Here is a 19456-nt window from a genome sequence, read left to right as displayed (position 1 = left end):
AAAAATTAACCATAAAGAATAACCTCGAAATGGTTTTTTCCTATACGCGTAACAAAAATGATTGAAATGGATTCTCCATTAACCTTCAGAAGGTCCCTTCAGAAGAAAACTTTTCGAAAATTCAAAGTGTAGTATTTCACAATGATTGTCGTTATTGTAACGTTCTGTATGTGAAATTCATTTCAGTTATGAATCGAATCGTGGATCATACGGCTGGAAGAAGAAGATTCAAAGCATGGGAGAAACGAAATGAAAGTGTGAATTGCTTGATAAAAAAAACCATTCTCAGAAACAACCTCGAATATCGAGTCTTACAGACTCAATAAAAAAAGAAACGAAAATAACATATTTTACGGAAATAATGGGTCAATCACTAAAATTAAAGAAGCATTCATCATTGCTTCGATTTCTGATATTAGGTTAGGTTAGTTCAAAAGTGCGAAGGGTCGATTCGACCTTCCACCGACCCTCTAATATGTTGCAGACTCCAATTCTTCATTATGTTTTCGATTACACTTCAAATCGATTGTAGAAAAAAATTAAATCAATCAAGTCGAAGTAAATTACCTCAATCGATAAACTTTTCAGTTATTAAATTTTATGGTCCACTCTTTTCAAGTGATAAAGTTTTAATATATACTGATTATTGATCACTTATAATCTAATTCTAAGCATTAACTTATTCAAGGTAAACATTAGAGGGTTCATCCTTCATAGATATATTTAATCGATATTTTATATAAACCCAAGACATTATTTCGCGATTCATATAATTACTTTATTGATAAAATATATTTCCCAGGGGAAATTTATATTTATGGGATTAGTTTTTTCTCGTGAAAAATTACAGGTGATTAGCTAATGAGAATTATTTGATGTATTTTTAGAACTGACTCTTTGAAACTTTTTCGATACAAAATCAAAGTAGTCATTACATCTTCATGTTTCTTGATAAAATATCAACTCTAATGGAAAAATTATTGAGAAGTGCTAGTCAGAATGTATTGAAAACAAGGACAGAGTGATAGTTTTTCCACAGTGTCTTCGTCTACTACTATGCATACAGTCTTCAAATACATTTGAGCTCACCTCAATCAGTAGAATAAATAAATAATTTCTCTTATTCACTATAAATAGAATATTGGAAATCCATTAAATTCGATTTTTTTTCAGAAAGAGATCTGACGAAATGCATATTTATTTTTGGTAATATTACTAACTATAATATTATATGAATGAAATTAGAGATATTTTTTAGAATGGACTAGTTTTTTGAGAAATGCTTTTTGGCTTTATACTCCTCTATGTTCATTCCAAAAAATTACGAAGAAAGGAAGAAAGCAATTGAGTTCAAAAGAAACTCTTCACACAGAATCGTTGATCATGCACAGAAGTTTCTTTCAGATACAAATGGGAAAAAAGCTCCTTTAAAATTTATTTCTCATCAACATTGAATTACACGAAACTACTGAACTTCACGAAAATAACTTATTTTTCACTCAGTTTGTACCCCAAACATTCGTTATGGAATTGAAATAGGTTGCCATTATGGGGATGAAACAGTTTCGATTTTAATCTCGTAAAATTTAGGTCTCGACGAAAAAAAATCATTGATATAAATTTCCTCTAGAATGCATCCGAAACGTCAATTTTAACGATATAGTTTGCTCATTATCTGCGAACATTCGCGATATCTAACAAAAAAATATTGAACCATAACACAAAAATTTTCTTGTAAGTGAACGGCACTAAAATACATATCCATGCCAAATTTCAGCGAAAATTGTAACAACGCAAATCTACAAAAATTTTGTTGAAACTAGACCTTCATCACTGTCTGTCACGAGAAACTTTTGAAATGTCTAGAAAAAATTGGATTTCGTGGAATCGCATATGAACTCTTCGAGAACTATCTAAAAAATAGACGATATAAAATCATGGTTGGAGAGTCAATGAGCTCAATGAAAACAATGGAATACGGGAAAAGGAAATACAGAAGGAAATACAGAAGGAAAAGTCTTCGGCCCACTGCTTTTTAATATATATCTAAATGATCTTTTCAATCTTGATGTATCTGGTGACATAGTGAGTTTTGCTGACGACACGGCAGTTATTTATCATTCGAAAACATGGGCCGATAAATTCAGATAAGACTTTCTTTCTACCTCTACGAAACTTTGAAAATTAATATCGGTGATATGGAAATATAACAAAAATCCAAAGACAAAGTAAAATTTTTTTTTTTGATCCACGATTATTTTATCGTGAGTATAAATGCTTAATGCACACAATAATTACAATAACTCTTGGAAAAGATAGGATAAGAAAAATAACTGGCTAGATGAACTGTAGACAAGTACCATTCTGATCATTCTCATAGTGATTTCAATTTAAGATCCACTGGTAGATAGCTGTTTCAACCTATTGGGCATCGTCAGTACCGGGCAGGCGGTCCTCGATTGAAGACAAAATGGGAAAAAACCAAGAAAAGTACTTAATAGAAATAACTGCGTAAACGCAAGCGAGACATAAGTGGAACCACCTATTGGTGTGACACACAAGTCAACTTGCCAAGTATTTTATGTTAGTGTTGGTTGTTTGACCAATGAAGCTGCTGGATTCCATCCAGAAAAGAGCCATCCGTCTGATTGTAGACGAGAACATCACTTGCAACCTTGATAGTCTAGAGTCTAGAACATTGAAGAAAGTTTGGAGATTTATCTCTCTTCAATAGATACTTTCACGGGCAGTGTTCAACTGACTTGGCACATTTGATTCCACCAAGAGCGGTACGTATCAGAAATACGCGACGGTGTGGCTGTTCATCGTTATGAGGTTCAACTCAGTACACCTGGAACTTCACTGTTTGAGAATTTTTTCATTTGGAGAACTGCGTTCATGTGGAATAAACTTCCTGAAAACGTTTTCTAAATGAATTTAGTCTCCAGCGATTCAAATCCAATGTGAATCACTACTTTCGCACAGGCACCGCTTTGAGAGCGATTTAAAAATTTTCCTGTAGTGCTTGTGTTTTGTCCTTAAAAAAGCATTCTTGGTTTACTAGTTGTATTGTGTGCCTTGCACTGACGTGATTATGTTTGTTTCTGCCACATTTACCTTCTTCGAGAAAAACGATGCATGCGTTTTCGTCCTCAAGTTGAAATTTCCTCCAGATATTCACTAGAATACGCGTATAAAACTTCTTGTCGCATTAGTAACTGATGTGCAGGTATCTAGATGGAAAGAATAGAGCGCCGTCGTTAGCAAAGCAAAATATTGGCTTTCTGGTCTCATTCAATAGATCGTTGATCCTTGGTAACACCAGTTTGGTAACAAAAATATCCATCCGTTACTTGTGGGAAATGAACCACTAATAAAGATAACCCAGTAAGCCATAACTCAAAGTTCAATTGATAATCTACTATACCACACACGGTCAAAAAGTTTGAACATATCAACCGTTATAGCCTGAGGTTATCCGAATATCGTGATAATATTGTTCCAAAGGTAGGTGTCCTAATATGTTTAGTCGCCCTCTCCGGGACAAGATATCAAAGTTGGACAAAATTTACTTTTCAGTGAGAAGAACAAAAGCACGAGCCGCCACGTCTCGGGAGATGAGAGCTCTCACGTCTCCTACACCTAGAGCCGGGGAGCCACGTCTCCTCATCAAAATGCAAAAGGAGTGAGGGCTTCTACACGAGGAGTGAAAACGGCTCTTCCTTGTTGACGCTTCACACTATCATGGCAGAATACGATGTGGAGCTGTTAAATAGTGCTGTCTCCAACCGACCCGCTCTTTGGGATAAAAGTCTCTACATTTATAAGGAGCGAAATGAAGTCATAAAAAGTTGGGTGGAAGTCTGCAAGGTGCTCAACATAGATTTCGCAACTGTATCCATCCTATTCTTGATCGTTGACTTTCTGTCATCGAGGTTTGTGTCGACGATAGAGAAGATATATGGAGCTATATAACAGCTCGCGTGCGATCCATTCTACGACTGACCTCAAGGAGCCACGAGCTAAAAAGGCTTCCGGCACAGTATACTATATACAGTAATCCCACTTCGGGTGATTTTTGTTTTGAATTTTCTACACGCAGACCCAGGAGTTGCAGTCTCAGGTCTACGCAAACGACGAGTTCAAGACAGGCACGCAACCAAATCGTTTAAAACACTGCTCAACATAACAAATATTCATATAAACTGCTCAAAAAAATACAGTCGATGAAAACCATGTTGGGCACCTAAGAAAATTGTACAAATGATAATTTTGCATTTGTGTAATATTCAAGTAACCCAGATCATTTCGACAACGATGAACTATGTTTCAAGTAGATTTTAAAAATTCATGGGATCGGATGTGACAAAATATATTTTCATTTCAACAAGAAAAAAGACAAGATGAAGAACGAGTTTTGTTATTCATACCGAGTCCCTGTGTGTATACAATCGTGATAGCATGGTCTTCACTGATGAGGAACACTTCAAAACGGTTCGCAGTTGGGTCCTTGTTCGAATCAAGCGAAGTCCCACTATTTGTCCTAGAGAGCTCTTGCAAAGTTGTTTCTCCAAAGTGAGAAGCTTTGCACTTATGTCTGAGGAGACTTGGATTCCGAAACGTTAACAGTCGTAAGGTATTTTTGATAGTCAAATTTACATTATATAAGAAGTTGCTTACTAGTAGGATATGTTTCATTTAGAATAACTGTTTTTAATCAACGCAGCAATTTTTCGGGGTTCATTAGACATCTACACTTGTATAGATTCCAATATCAATTGTACATTTTCCAATATATGTCGAGTTATTAGCTGAAGAAGTAATTGTTTTCTGCCAGAAGGTATAGTCAAATGCATTTAGGCTTGCCAGTGATTTTATTGTCCATTTTCACTTGGGTAAAAGCTGAAAACAGTAAATACATACAAAAAAAATTATTTTTGTATGATTGAACACTACACAATTACTTTTTTACTTCTTCAAGACCTAAATAGTACATAATTTAAAAAAAATGGGCTCTACAGATTCTTAAATCTTGAGTGATGAATTCGATTAGGAATATTAATTGGCCCTTAATATAATCAAATCGGCAAACTCATCCGCCATCTTGAATTATCAAATCAATAAATGCATATACTATATTTGGCCCCAAAGATCACTATAAAGAAATTTCGCATGGATTCGTAGTATGGTTCATGAATAACAAAACTCGTTCTTCATCTTGTCTTTTTTCTTGTTGATATGAAAATATATTTTGTCACATCCGAATATGAACATCTGCCGATCCCATGAATTTTTAAAATCTACTTGAAACATAGTTCATCATTGTCCATATGATCTGGGTTATTTAAATATCACACAAATGCAAAATTATCATTTGTACAATTTTCTCAGGTGCCCAACATGGTTTTCATCGACTGTATTTTTTTGAGCAGTTTATATGAATAGTTGTTATGTTGAGCAGTGTTTAGACGCTTTGCTTGAGATTGTAGTAGGGAGAAATATCATCAGTGTCAAATACGTCAGCATTGAAAAAAATGAAACTCCTGGACACCAACATCAAAGGGACCGACACTAAGTGGGACTACTGTATATAAGTATATTGTGCTTCCGGTGTGAATGGGCGAAAGGTAGGAGTGATAAACGCTCCCGTTTGGGAGCGAGAGACGTGAAGCAGAAAGGTACCTTCTCATTCGACAGGCTGGTTCGAAAGTTGCTATATGACAATTATATAAACCCAAACATGATCGGTTTGAAAGGTCCGCTATTTCTACTGTTTATTGCAGATCATGTAGAAAAACTTGCAAGAAAATTACCCCAGGAACATTTCGTAATGTTAGGAATGAATTTGTAAACAGATTTCAATTTTTCAGAAGTGAATGATGAATATTTTGAACATTTATTGGAATAAACTGGAGTGAGTTCTGAATATTTTTTTTGAAATTATGATATTTATTAGTTTTTTTACGAATATTTAACTGTTTATTATTCAGGAACGACTGAATCGAGTTCCAAAAGTAAAACAGTATTGGATAGAGAATTAAAATAGCTCCAAAAGAAATGTTTCAGGGACTATTCAATGATGCTCAAACTCTATATTGAGTTACCTGACTCATTAGAGTCTGAAAAATATCTATAAATTCAAAAAAATTTTATAAATATGACATAATCTAGTTATTGTATTTTTATGTATTCTGATTTTGTATTTTATTCATTTGTCTATGCTATTTGTCATTTCGTTTTCTACTTCTCCATCTTCATACAAAAAATGTGGGAATCTTCCAAATAAAGTAGGGAAGTATTTTTTCGTATAAAGATGGAGAAGTAGAAAGCCAAAACGTTTCTTTTTCAAAAATTGTCAGCTCCTAAAATATACCTCTTTCAATTTTTATAAACATGTTATTGTCAAATGAAACATGATTCAACATGATATCAACCTGTGTAGAGTAAATTTACTTAAATAAATGATTTTGTTACTTTCCCCCCGAAGCTCACTAGTGTTTATGTATCAAAGTCGTTCGTTGTCTTTGCTTCTGGAAATTGTATTGATGATTATATCGTTACAAATGTTTAAAACTGTTTTGATTAACAACTGGCTCCATTTTCAACATTTGAAGCAATTGATCTACACTCTCGATATCACGTATGTAATGTTTTCACAACAAACTGTATGAATTCTGAATTTCTATCATTTCCGTATAAGCATTATATATTACCTAATGATGATAATATCCCAGCAATACATTTGTATAACAGAAACCAAGGAAATAAATGAAACTCATATCTTTGTGAACCACCGAATTCAACCAAAATTTCATACCACTTCACATTCTGATATTTTCTCCAACCAACGTTCCTTGGAGTAGTCACAAAAAAGAACAGTCGAATTCCTTATCTGTTGATTGAGATAGATAACGAATAAAAAAACAAAATATTTGCGAAGGTATCATCATTTACAGCGCAGTTCGTTTACCCGGTAGTTCATACACACTAATATACAGTTTTTTCCGAGAATCACAAATGGATTTGAGTCGTACTCACGTGGAAATTGCGATAAGCATTGGGGACGAGGATTTGCCGACTTTGGCAGAAATATACAGGGGTCACGTCATTCCGTACGCAAGAAGCTTGCTTCTTAATGGCGTGAAAATCAGGGCCATGAAGTGGTATCCCGTTCGATTCATGTCACCAGGTAATACGTGGAGGAAAGAAGGAACATTTTTCGTTATTATGGAGGTAAATAGGAACCCAAACTATAAAATTATAGATTCTACAAAAAATTATTCATTAGGTCATAATTAAATACTATAAACTGGGGTAACTAAGGCCAATTTGAGTAAGTTTCTCATTTAAAAATTGGAAATATTGAATGAAGTTTGTAAAATTTCGGATAAGCTGCTCCCTCTGATTTTGAAAAAAAAAATAGGTGAACCTACGTATTTTGAAATGTATCTTACAAACCCGAAAGAGAAATTCGTGCGCTTCCTCATTTCCAGAGTTATAGCCCGAAAATTGAAACTTCTCAGCCTTCTTTTCGCATAATACAAACTATAAAGAAACAACGGTATATGTTCATCACATAACCATTACATCTTATTTCACATTCTTTAACACTTTTCCGTTTAATAATAAACATTTTTGAAGCTGCATTTTGGTAATAGATCTTTCCATTTCACTTTTTTGAGTTTAATATCATAGCCTGCATCACTGTTTACTATCAGTATTTAAAACTCAGATCAGGTGTTTTGCCTTCACTGTTGAGATCTTCAGTAGTTTTTTGAGAATTTATGGAGTAAAAAATAGATTTGAGAAGTAATTATTGTAAGATTATTGAATCAAGTTTTTTTTTTACACAAAAAATGTTTATTATTGAACTGAAAAGTGTGAAAGGAAGTGAAATAAGATGTGGAGGTCATGTAGTGAATAGATACTTGTGTTTTTCAGATTCGCAATCTACCCGTCAAAATACGTGAATACATCGGAGGACACAGCCGATACAAAATTATACTACTTCCTTATCTTCGAAGCAAATTTACATAAGTTGTTCATAATTATAATAAATTGATCAGTATTCTGAATAATTTCGTAACTTAGGATAAAAAAATGTATTTAAATTTGTTTTATTTTCATTTTTTTTATTTAACATTTTTATAAATCTGAGTTATTTGTGTATGGGGTAAGAGATGAATAAAGTTACCTAATGTTTGAAGGTGGTCGACAATGTTTCGTGGTGTATTTCATCAGTTCGGACTTCCATTGACTAATATAATTTAAATTGATTCGAAATCCCTGAAAAAAATAAAAGATTAACCGAAAATAACAATTTTATTAAAACAAAAAATGAAATTACAAGGAAATAACATACAAGCTACAACCAGGAAATAAAAAATTGAAATATTAATAAAAGCTGAAAATTAAAAAATATTATTAACAAAAATGAAAAATAAAAATTAAAAGATTCCAAACCAAGTTACGTCACGACGTTTCGATTGTTAGTATCCACAATCGTCTACAGGTGATAACTGGTTGTAGCTTGTATGTTATTTCCTTGTAATTTCAGTTTTTTATTTTAATAAAATTGTTATTTTCGGTTAATCTTTTATTTTTTTCAGGAATTTCAAATCAATTTATATTATATTAGACAATGGAAGTCCGAACTGATGAAAAGTTACCTAATATTATAAATAATTTTTAAAAACTGAAGAGGGTGTTATAAAACGGTCAAAATTGGTTATTACGACATCGAAGAGACCGTTGATATCGATCATAAAAAACCGTTAGTTATAATAACGATGTTTTCAATGTATGTACAAATGTGCATACAGAAAGCCATAGCTACTAATAGGAATAACGAAAATGGAATATTAAATTAGTTACAAAATTTATTGCACATAAAACATAATGTATGTGAAATTTATCATGGAAAAACATACGACGTTCGTGTATAGTACATGGGTATAGTAACTCGCGCAGTGTTGAAACACTGCGAACATTTTTTGTTGTACACGTTCAAATCCTTTATTAGTATTATCATCAGTTACGACTGCATAAATAGTAGACTATGTCCGTGAAAGTATTGAAACTTATTTGAATTAAAGAAGATATTTTCAGAAGAGATTAGTTTTTGGGAAAGAAAGGTTTAAGGACTTCTATTTCTATCGTGAAACTTAATGTTCATGTGAAAGTAGTAATTCAATGTTCATGTGAGAGCTTTTTAAAAGCTTTTATTTAACTTGACTTGTATGTATGTTAACAAATCTTGCAAGTGTAATTTGACCCACTTTCCGGTATTCGATTGACCTGAGATTTTGCATGCTGGCCAGAACCGATGACAATGCATGTTAATCATAAACGTGACCTGATGCTGCTGCCAGGATCGGCTCCGTACGAGAGATCGCCTCAGCGGTAAATACCAGGGAAACGTATACGCATTCGTTTATGATAGGCAGTTGGTAGGCCCACCATGAAATAGATGCTTCAATAAAAAAATATATTTCTAGAAAAAAATTAAATCAAGCTTCTATCTTTAAATACCTACTTCCCGAGTCTGAGAAGAAGACAATAAATGGTGTAATAGGTTGTAAAAACCCATATTTATTTGCATTGTGAAAAAATATTATCATCTACCACCCTCTAAGTTTCCAGAGTAAGAGGGTCCATCACGCAATGTGAGCAACAGGCATAAGAGGCATACCATGACTTGTGTAATTTAGTGAGATGGGCGTCATTAGCATTGGTCTACAACCCGTCTAGGAGAAGGAAAACTCCAAAATCAAACCCGGAACGGTGTTTCGTCAGGCACGAGTAAGCTCTAAGCTGATAAAAATGGCGCATCTTTCACTAAATCACCACCCAAGTCGAGGTGAGGCCGTGCCGAGAACTGAGTGGTATCAGAGTGTAAAATAATGTCGTGAATGTACCACCTCAGGGCACCGGAGCGCACCCTGTTGTATATTACCTCTTACTCTGCTAAACGAAGCTCTGGAAAGGTTGACAAATATTTGTTCGATAGTCGTGGGAACACTATGGGAAAAAAACATCAACACAAAGAAAAAGAAGGTTAGAGAAAGATAAATTGAAACGAAATGAAAAACATGCCAATGAAAGCGTTAACTTAAAATGCCAAAGACTTGACAATGTTAAAATATGCATGCAACGATTAAGAGCAACCGAATCCGACGATCAACATGAGGCCCTAAGTGCGTCAGAAAACATAACTCTCAAATTAGAGTAGCCGAGTCCACCGAACAGCGTAGGCTCATTCAAGTGCGTTAAGAGTACATAACTCTCAAGTACGAACACAAGAAAAATCACAAATTGAAAATTTCTACAAAAGTATAAATATATTCTGTGATCAGGTGTGCGAGGTATGCACTAAAAGGTGTTACTCTCTCTCCGTTTTATAGATGGACTTTCGTATTGATCGATAACTATCGATTGAAACTAAAAAATATAAAATAAAATAATGACGAAAAAACTTTTAAAACAAGCTTTTATTCAAGTGCCCTAAAATGATCAAAATAAAATTTTAAATCACATTAACCACATTCATTTATGACTTTACAGAATTAAAATTATAATAAAAGCTTGTCGCGATGCCTAGAAGAGATCTCTACATATTTCTAGTTAATTTCTCGTTAATTGAATCGAACAAAAATGTGAGACAACAGGGTAGCACAATATTCAAAGATCTTTTGAATGCATTACGAATAGGAGAACTTCAATCGAAACATTTCAGTATTTTAATGAGTCGACTAAACATAAAGTTAACTGGCGAATTTATGATTGAAAAAGCCTTTAGAATCTATCCCACTAATCAACAAGTTTTCAATCATAACAAAACCGTGCTAGACCATTTTCGTGCGCGAAAGATAGTCTAATAGACTACATATGTATAGATTTCATCTAGGCATCGCGACAAGCTTTCATTATAATTTCAATTCTGTAAAGTCATAAATGAATGTGGTTAATGTGATTCAAAATTTTATTTTGATCTTTTTATGGCTCTTAAATAAAAGCTTGTTACAAAAGTTTTTTATCATTATTTTATTTCCTCTAGTTTTTAATGTGAAACATCTGTAGCCGCAAGTAAAACGGCATTCTAGTGCCAGCTGTCGACCTGTGAAAACGTGCTTGCAATAGTGAAAGTGAAAGTGAAGTGAAGTGTACCTGAAGTGTACCTGAACCCGTAGGATTACCTCGTATTGTCTACCGGAGTGAGGAGTCCCTGATTCTTAGAATCAAACTCTTCCGATAGAGGCAACAGAGCCTAATCCAAAAGGCGAAGGTTCAAGTGAAGTTTTCAGAGGTAGCACCAGGCGGTGCTACCAAACCCGGGAAATCAAATGAGGTCATATAACTCCTTTTCTACTACTCGCCCCTTCTTTTTCGGGCTCCTCTTCTGAGCACGAAACTACTCTGACCCCCCGCTTTCTTTTATCTCTGTACCACTCCCTAAACTTCAAAATATTTTCAACATAAGAGAAATCCCTGATAGCCTGGCAAGTCAAAGGGCCCTCTTTAATCTCTTGAACTCCACGGAATTTCTCCGTGGACAAATTATCGAGCTCAAGGTTAACTATAACCGAACAGCCCTACTCAAAACCTCAAACAATTTCAAATGTTCTGAAACTCTTCAGAAGCTACTTCGTGACCGTACTGGTCACACCCAATTTAAGGTCATCGACCTGCGTCCGCCGAGTGACCAACCAACAGCTCCTAAAACCCCACATCTATCCTTTGTTATCAAGGGCGTACACCTTGATTTTACTATAAAAGAAATCGGCGGCTTCCTCGAAGCCGCCAAACTACAAGTACTCAAAAACTGGAGGATAACCTCCAAAAAAACCAGTAAACAGACCACACTTATACGAATCATCACAGCTAACAAAAATCAGTATACCCGTTGCTTGACACACGGTGTCAACATTTACGGACGCACCCACGAGTGCGAAGCATCTAATGTCAACCCTCTTACACCTATTCCTAAATACTGCAATATTTGCAGCAACACGGGAATTTAGCCTCTGAATGTCCGACACATAAAATAAAATGCCCGCACTGTGGCGAGGCCCACCCCCCATTAAATGCCACTCCCAAGTGTCCAAATTGCGAAGGCGACCATCCAGCCTTCTCCCTCAAGTGCCCCAAAAAGGTCACAATACCAGAAAACCCCAAAGAAGTGGCGCCCATAAAAATGCAAGCCCCAAAATACATTACCCCGTCACCCAACAAATCGAAGCTGTGATAAAAATCCAAACCACGCTCCGTCTAAACCTCATGCCAGCCATGAGAACCAAAATCCTTTCACTAGCCAATGAATTATGCAAAACTATTCTTGGTCACTCCCTCTTCGCCACGGCTAGTGGCAACAAGGTGGACTTCACGTTTACCGAGCTGGTCGCAGACTCAAATGGCTGATAGTCCAGCTGTACGGGAAAATGTGCGTTTAATCCTTGGTACAATAAACGCCCAGGACCTCAGTAGATAAATATATCACACCAAAACACTCCTTCACATTCAAAATATCCAAATCCTTTGCATCACCCTAACCAAAAATCCTCCCAACTTCTCCGGTTACAACACTACTCACAGACCAAAAGACCAACTATCCCGAGGCATTGCCATCCTAACCAAAAGGGGACTATCCCATAAAAAACACAACCTTCCACCTAACCTATCTGAACTCGATTGCCTTGCGTTCGATCTACTTTCTAACAGTGGCAACACCGGCATAGCATACTACAATCACCCAATGCAAACAGTTTCCAGAGAAATAGTTGAATACGCAGCTTCTCTCCTCAAAGCATTCCTAAAAGGAGATTCCAACTCCAAACACACTCAATTCGGAGATTCCACATCCAATGCCAACGGCAATCTTCTAGCCAACCTTTTACTCGACCACAACCTGTATAGAATTTTCTGTCCTGACCCGACGTTTCTTAGCCACGGGGGGCCTCTATCATTGATAATATCTTGTGCTCTAAGAGTCTGATAGAGGTGGTCGATGATCTGGCCTATATCGATGACACAATCACGTCGGATCACCTCCCCCTAATCGTCAAAACTTTTCTAACCTTCCCTATTACGTCAACCCCTGAAACCATTTCCTATAAAAATCACAAAATCACAAATGTCAAACGATTCTACTCCCTCATCAACAAAAAACTTTATTCCCTTGATAATCCTCCCCTCAATCATCCCAGACAAATTGACGCACAAATCGACAAAATTCAAAAACTTCCTGAATAACTTCCTTCTAGAACACAACATCATCCCTCCCCACCAGCATGGTTTCAGACCTGAACACTCCACTCAGAATGCACTAGTCGAATAACACACCCATATCTCCAAAAATATCAACTCTTCTTTTGGCACTATAGCCATCCTCTTAGACATCCAGAAAGCTTTCGACAAGGTCTGGCACGCGGGCCTGATCTGGAAACTTATCCAAATTCGTCTCCCACACCACTTTATCAGACTAGTAGCTTCCTACCTATCTAACCGACAAATCCGCGTTAAAGTCGGTGACGCCTTATCCACCCCCTTTTCCCCCAAATCCGGTGTTCCCCAGGGCTCAGTCCGCGCTCCTTCCTTATTTCTAATTCACGCTCACGACGCCCCACTCAGAAAATCCTCCAGTATGCCGATTATACTATCCTCTGCTCTTCCGCCCCCAACACCTGCAGCTTGCAAATTGAAGCACAAAACATGATCGACCACTTCGAGTAATGGTGCAACAAGTGCCGTATCAAAATTAATCCCACCAAAACCCAAACCATCCTATTCCGACATCCTCACACCTCTACCCGTCCTAAACTAAATCTCGATAACTTGAACCTCAGACTCTTAGGAGAAAACCACATACTCCAGGATTTGGTGTCCTACTTGGGGGTCACTTTCACGAGGACCCTCAACTGGGAGGTCGACTTGAGTGTAACTCTGGACAGAGTCCGGAAGAGAGCAAACCTGCTAAAAGCACTGAGAAACAAGCTCGGGAGGTGCGACAATAAAACTCTCATACATACTTATAAATCTTTCATCAGACCAGTCCTAGACTACAGAGCGATGATATACTGTACGCTTCCCCCGAGACTGTCCCACCGTATCTTAACTACCGAGAGAAGAATCCTACGTAACATCCACAACCTCCCTTACCGTTACTCATCCCAAAACTTATATAACCTAATGAACACTACACCAATCAACCTACGATTTCAGGAACTTCAGGGACGATACGCGACTAGAACGATGAGCAGTAGCAACACCGATGCCATCAACTCGCTGACCACACCGTGGACTCCTCGTGGAGGACCCAGAAGGATTCCTAGTAAGAAGCTCCCGTTTTCCCCAGCCAGACTCCTGGGAACAATGAAAGATCCGTTGGAGCAGATTCATGATATCCTAGAGGAATATCCACTTGGAATCAGATAGCGGACAGCTGCGTCCTGGAAGGAGCTGAAATCTGAAGCCATGACCCCCGGCCTTTCAACCCGTACCCTAAAAACCCCAACGACCACTGCAACTGACCCGGACCTCTAACGGATTAAAAAAAAGGAACACATGACACTAACACAACACTACACTAGACATCATTAGTCAAGACACCACACATACAACCCACTATCCCTGAAGAGGCATACGCCTATAGCAGGGCCCCACACGAAACAAACTCACAATATTATGTAATTATTCTTAAAAGCCAATAAACATTTTTGACTTGACTTGACGTAAAACCGATTGCTGATCTGACGACGCAGGCCGTAGCGATGTGGCGACGGGTCGTCTGCGCAAGCGACTGTACGATTCTCTTCCCACTGGTTCGGCGTTACGCTATCTCTCTCGCCACAATGAGCTCGGATATACATATATAGTGTATACAGTTGTGTTTATTACAGTTTACATAACCAGTGTGTTACTAAATGAATGATTTTTTAAAACAATTAAAAATTAAATATGTGCTCTGAAAAACTTGCTTGAAGAATAAATTTCATGAAGACTGACAAAATCACATTTCAAAATCAGCTGATATAGATTGAAAAATTTATTATTGATATTTAAAATTTAAGATCTTTAGTAATATGTTGCAATAAGTAGCATTTTCACATCAAGCCATTTTACTTCCTGTCGTAATCTGTTCTTTTATGCATATCACTTGTGCAAATCAATTTCGATGTTCCACATTTGCCAGGCGTCCCGTGACGGTTCACAATTTTTTATCTAAGAGTAACTTCTATGCATGATCTATACATCTTTGTCCATTTTGGACTTAGTTGCTTTCTTGATTTTCTCGTAAGTTTTTTGCATTTCTTGTATGAAGATGGAGAAACAGAAAACCAAAAACCTTTCTTATCTAAAAAATATTGGAACTTTCATATTGAAAACCATTGTGTTCGTCTAACTTTATATTAATATTTTCCAATATCAGTTATTGAATTCTTTATGAAAATATTAGTTTCTGAAATATATTTCTTGCCCCCCAAATTTGAGCTGCAGTCCTCGTGGTTCTGGTTACCTATCAGTAGAAGAAGCAAGAGCCGAATTGATCCCTCTACGAAACCCTCCATCACTTGGAAGGATCGATTGCAGCTTGAGAAATCATTTTAATACAAATTATGTGAAACACTTTCTTCCTTACGAATCAGTAGACAGTTATCCTGAAAATTTTGCGAAGAAAATCTGATTAGATATTTCAGGAAACACTTGCTACATGAATAGCATTATACAAGTGTTGTTCATGACGAATAATTTCAAGAATGAGGTTCAAACGATGAACAAGAACGAGAATGTTTTCTACTTATTCACCAAACTAAAACAATTGTTCATGCAGTTGCAGTTTCGTGAGAATGTATCATCTTTCCCACCAACCGATTTCCTGGAGTCTTTTAAGTCCACTAGATACTCACTAGGACAACAAGAGGATTGCTCTAAATTCTTGGGGTTCTTGTTGAATACTCTTCGTGAGCAGGAAAATAGCAGAATCAATACTTCTGGACGCTCTGGATTAAATGATTCCATACAGTCCATCTCGTCTTGTGTCTGTAGATATTTTGCTGGAAAAATCCTAACTAGTTTACTTTGTAGTACATGTTCAAGAGGAAGCAAAAATGTATGTGACTTTCTAGAACTTCAACTAGCGTTTCCTAATATGACTGATAACCATTCCGTGCAAAGCTTATTGTTAAATCATTTGAAAATGGAAATTTCAACGGGTGATGATCTGTATTGCCAAACATGCGCCAAACTAATCGACTATTATGAGAAAACATGTATACCTGAGGCACCAGTCAATCTAATAATAATACAAATGGTCTTCAAACATGACTCAACCTCTGACGGAATCACCAAACTCTCACGAAGTTTCGAAATAAATGGTACACCATCAATCTAACAGACCACTATTATAATCTTCATGCAGTCATTGTTGTTTACTGTGGTTCTGGCGTTGAATCTGGTTATTATCACGCATTGGTCTTCTGGCGGTGTCAGATGAATTTATTGGAGCCTCTGAAGACACCCTACAGTTTGTTTTATGAAAGAGAAGATACTAGCAGATCAAGATCTTCAGATGATGTGGTGCTGCAGGTTTTTCCGGGTTTTTCTGCAGCTGAAAAAGCAAATGCGCGACTGGAATCAATGAAGTCGCCCCAGAGCGCCAATTAATTTTTGTTGTTCTTTTATAATTTCATGATTTGTATAACTTTCTTCTTTAAAAAAGAATATTGAAGTTATTGGAAATATTAAAACATAGTTGAAAGTTTCTTTGGTTTATTCAGATAAATTTGGAATTTTGTCGCAAATGTGAGAATTCGTTTCCTATGGACTATATGAACATACCAAAGTATAAAAATAAAGTAGTTTCATTGATATTATTGCAAATATTATGTAGGTATAGTAACAAAATATGAAAATGCAGACACCCTTCCAGACTCGATTTTGGGTTCATTTATATCGATGAAGTATGTTTTAAATTTTAAATTGTCTAAAATGCCTTTCCCATATTCTTCAACAGCCTTTGGATAATATCGAACCCAATAGTCGTGAGCAACCGAATTCAACAAATATTCATATCGCCATACATTCCAGTTGAGGTTTTTCAGATGTTTTCGCCCAGAACATCTGAGAGACCTTGAAATCGAAAGTGATCCAATGTCGTTCAGGTTTGTGTGAATTTCTGATTTCGTCGCTATAGAACTAAATAAGAACATTCACGAATTCGTTGTTATTGTGGGGAAATTACGTAATGAGTTCTCCAAGGAAAGGAAGGAAAAAATCGGTTGCTGCGAGCAGCGCTGCATCATCCTCGTCAGGAAATGTAACCCCTTCAATTTCATCCGGTACTCCAACTCGTGAGCCTCGTAAGTCATTTCTTGGCGACTTTTTTCGATTTACAAGATCATTCGCCAGAGCAGTAGTTGCCAGTCCTTCCACAAGTTCAGGAGCTGAAAGTGAGTCAATCTATTTCCCCACGGATCTGCAGGAAATACACTACTCTGATTTGACGTATTTTCAAGATTACATTTTCAAAAATAATGTTTTAGTTCCGTATGTCAAAAGTCTGCTTAAGAATTCGAAAAGATTAACTGAGAACCATTTATTGAGGCAAGGAGATGAAATAGTTTTTTTATCGGATAAAGAATTTATGCTAATTGGAAGTATCTTCGTTGTATTGAAGGTAAATTATATTTTAACATAAATACCAAAAAAAGTGAAAGAAAAAAGTAATTATCTTTCAATTATTTCAATCTTCTTTAAAGTTGGTAGTTTAATGAATTTGATAACACTTTATGAGATTTTCAGTGTTTGTAATGAACACACCTGAAGAAGCTATTATACCGTATATCCAAGAACCAGCATGGAAAAAAGGAAACATTGAGTGATAAAGAGTCGGTGAAATTAGAAAAAAGTTGCCATAGAGTCTATTAAAATGACGTTGAAATTCAGGAAACTTGGATTGGTTATAGAGATAGTCGAAAAGAACTGAAATTTACCAATTTAGTTTAATTTTTTCTGTTATTCAGGGAGATTTCGAAAAATGGAAAAGATTTTTCCATCACAACTTTTGAAGCTGTACAAGAAAGAATTTACAGATTTTTGATACAATGTTTTATCCCGAAGAAATCATCACCAATGTTATTTTTTATATGGACACGGTATAAGTTAGGCTTTTTGGCGGCAACTCCACTGATATATCTCACTTAATGAGGAATTTTTTAAAATTTTAATAGGTCATTCTGATAATCTGTCAAATGGGCCACTTTTTTCCGATTTATATGACGTCATATCTCATCTTTCGTTTTTTTCATACTGGCCTTCCCTGGAATGAATTTACGGGTATAGCGAAACACTAGTTGCGGTTTATAAACTGTTTACTGAAAATCTTACAATATAGTTTGACTTGATTACGTTATCATGGATTTTCATCAAGTATCGGTCAATTGCATCATATATGAGAAAATTACTTTTTGAACATCATGTGTACAAACTTTAATCTTCACTTGAATCATACGTAGCAGAAATGCATCTGCATGACAAAAATCATTCACAAATCTTCGAAATCAAATTTAGTTAGTATGATCTCAGCGATTGCGATTGGATTTATGAAAAATTTTAATACAATTTTTTATGGGACTAATTCCATTATTTATGTAATTATATTTACTTCTCAATATTTTCTAGTATTTGTTTGAAGGTGGTTGACAATGTTACATGGTGAATTTCATTAGTTCAGACTTCCATTGTCTAATGTGATATAAAATGATTGGAAATCCCTGAAAGAATCAATGGAATTGAAATGAATTGCTGAAAATAACAATTATATTAAGCAAAGAAACCCTTAAATGAAATTACAGTGAAATAAATTATAAGCAAACATTTGAAAATTGAACAAAAAAAGATTTCAAGTCAAGTTATAAAGTAATTTCATTTCAGGGTTTTTTTGCTTAATGTAATTGTTATTTTCAGCTATTCATTTTCGATTGTATTGGTTCTTTCAGGGATTTCAAATCATTTTATATCACAGTAGACTAATGAAATTCACGTTTGTCGAAGGATTAAAGCCAACGTCATATGTCATCATTAATTTAAACGTATACGTAGCCCCTGGAAATTTGATGAAACTACAAATCATAAAAAATGTATCCAAATGACTGTTATCATTTCAAATTTCGAATACCATTCCATAGTTGATGTTTTCAAAAACATTAATACGAGACAATCTTCATTAGAAACTATTTCAGCCCATTATTATATCACATCATTCACATCTTCTCCCTCAGGACCTACTGAAACGACCTATGGGAAATTGAAATCCTGCCTGGTAATGGATAATTGATTCAACCCTTCATCATTTTTCTGTTTGCAGAGAGAGGGAACTATAGAGAGGGGCAGAAAGCGATTTCCCATTCCACCGACCGTTGTGTGAGATTTAATATTTGTTATTCGAATTTTATGTTGATTC

General features: G+C 35.8%; 1 protein-coding gene across 2 annotated transcripts in view; it reads left to right on the top strand.

Moving 5' to 3' along the window:
* The first annotated feature begins 6927 nt into the window (after window positions 1–6927).
* The window catches only part of LOC111507035 (uncharacterized), a 29707-nt gene continuing 17178 nt past the window's right edge, over window positions 6928–19456 (top strand). Inside the window, exons 1-2 of one of the 2 annotated variants that reach the window (XM_023162263.2) lie at window positions 17114–17444; window positions 17538–17671. In XM_023162263.2, the coding sequence (XP_023018031.2) occupies window positions 17240–17444; window positions 17538–17671 (339 nt within the window). In that variant the 5' untranslated portion in view covers window positions 17114–17239. Of the gene's footprint in view, window positions 7234–17113; window positions 17445–17537; window positions 17672–19456 lie in introns of those variants that run through there. The other variant, XM_023162264.2, reaches the window with a different exon arrangement.

The sequence above is a fragment of the Leptinotarsa decemlineata genome, unplaced genomic scaffold, assembly GCF_025532065.1.
Source record: "Leptinotarsa decemlineata unplaced genomic scaffold, Ldec_3_MD MMD2_tig00000505_RagTag_RagTag, whole genome shotgun sequence".
Lineage (NCBI taxonomy): Eukaryota > Metazoa > Arthropoda > Insecta > Coleoptera > Chrysomelidae > Leptinotarsa > Leptinotarsa decemlineata.
This window is presented reverse-complemented; position numbering and strand designations above follow the sequence as displayed.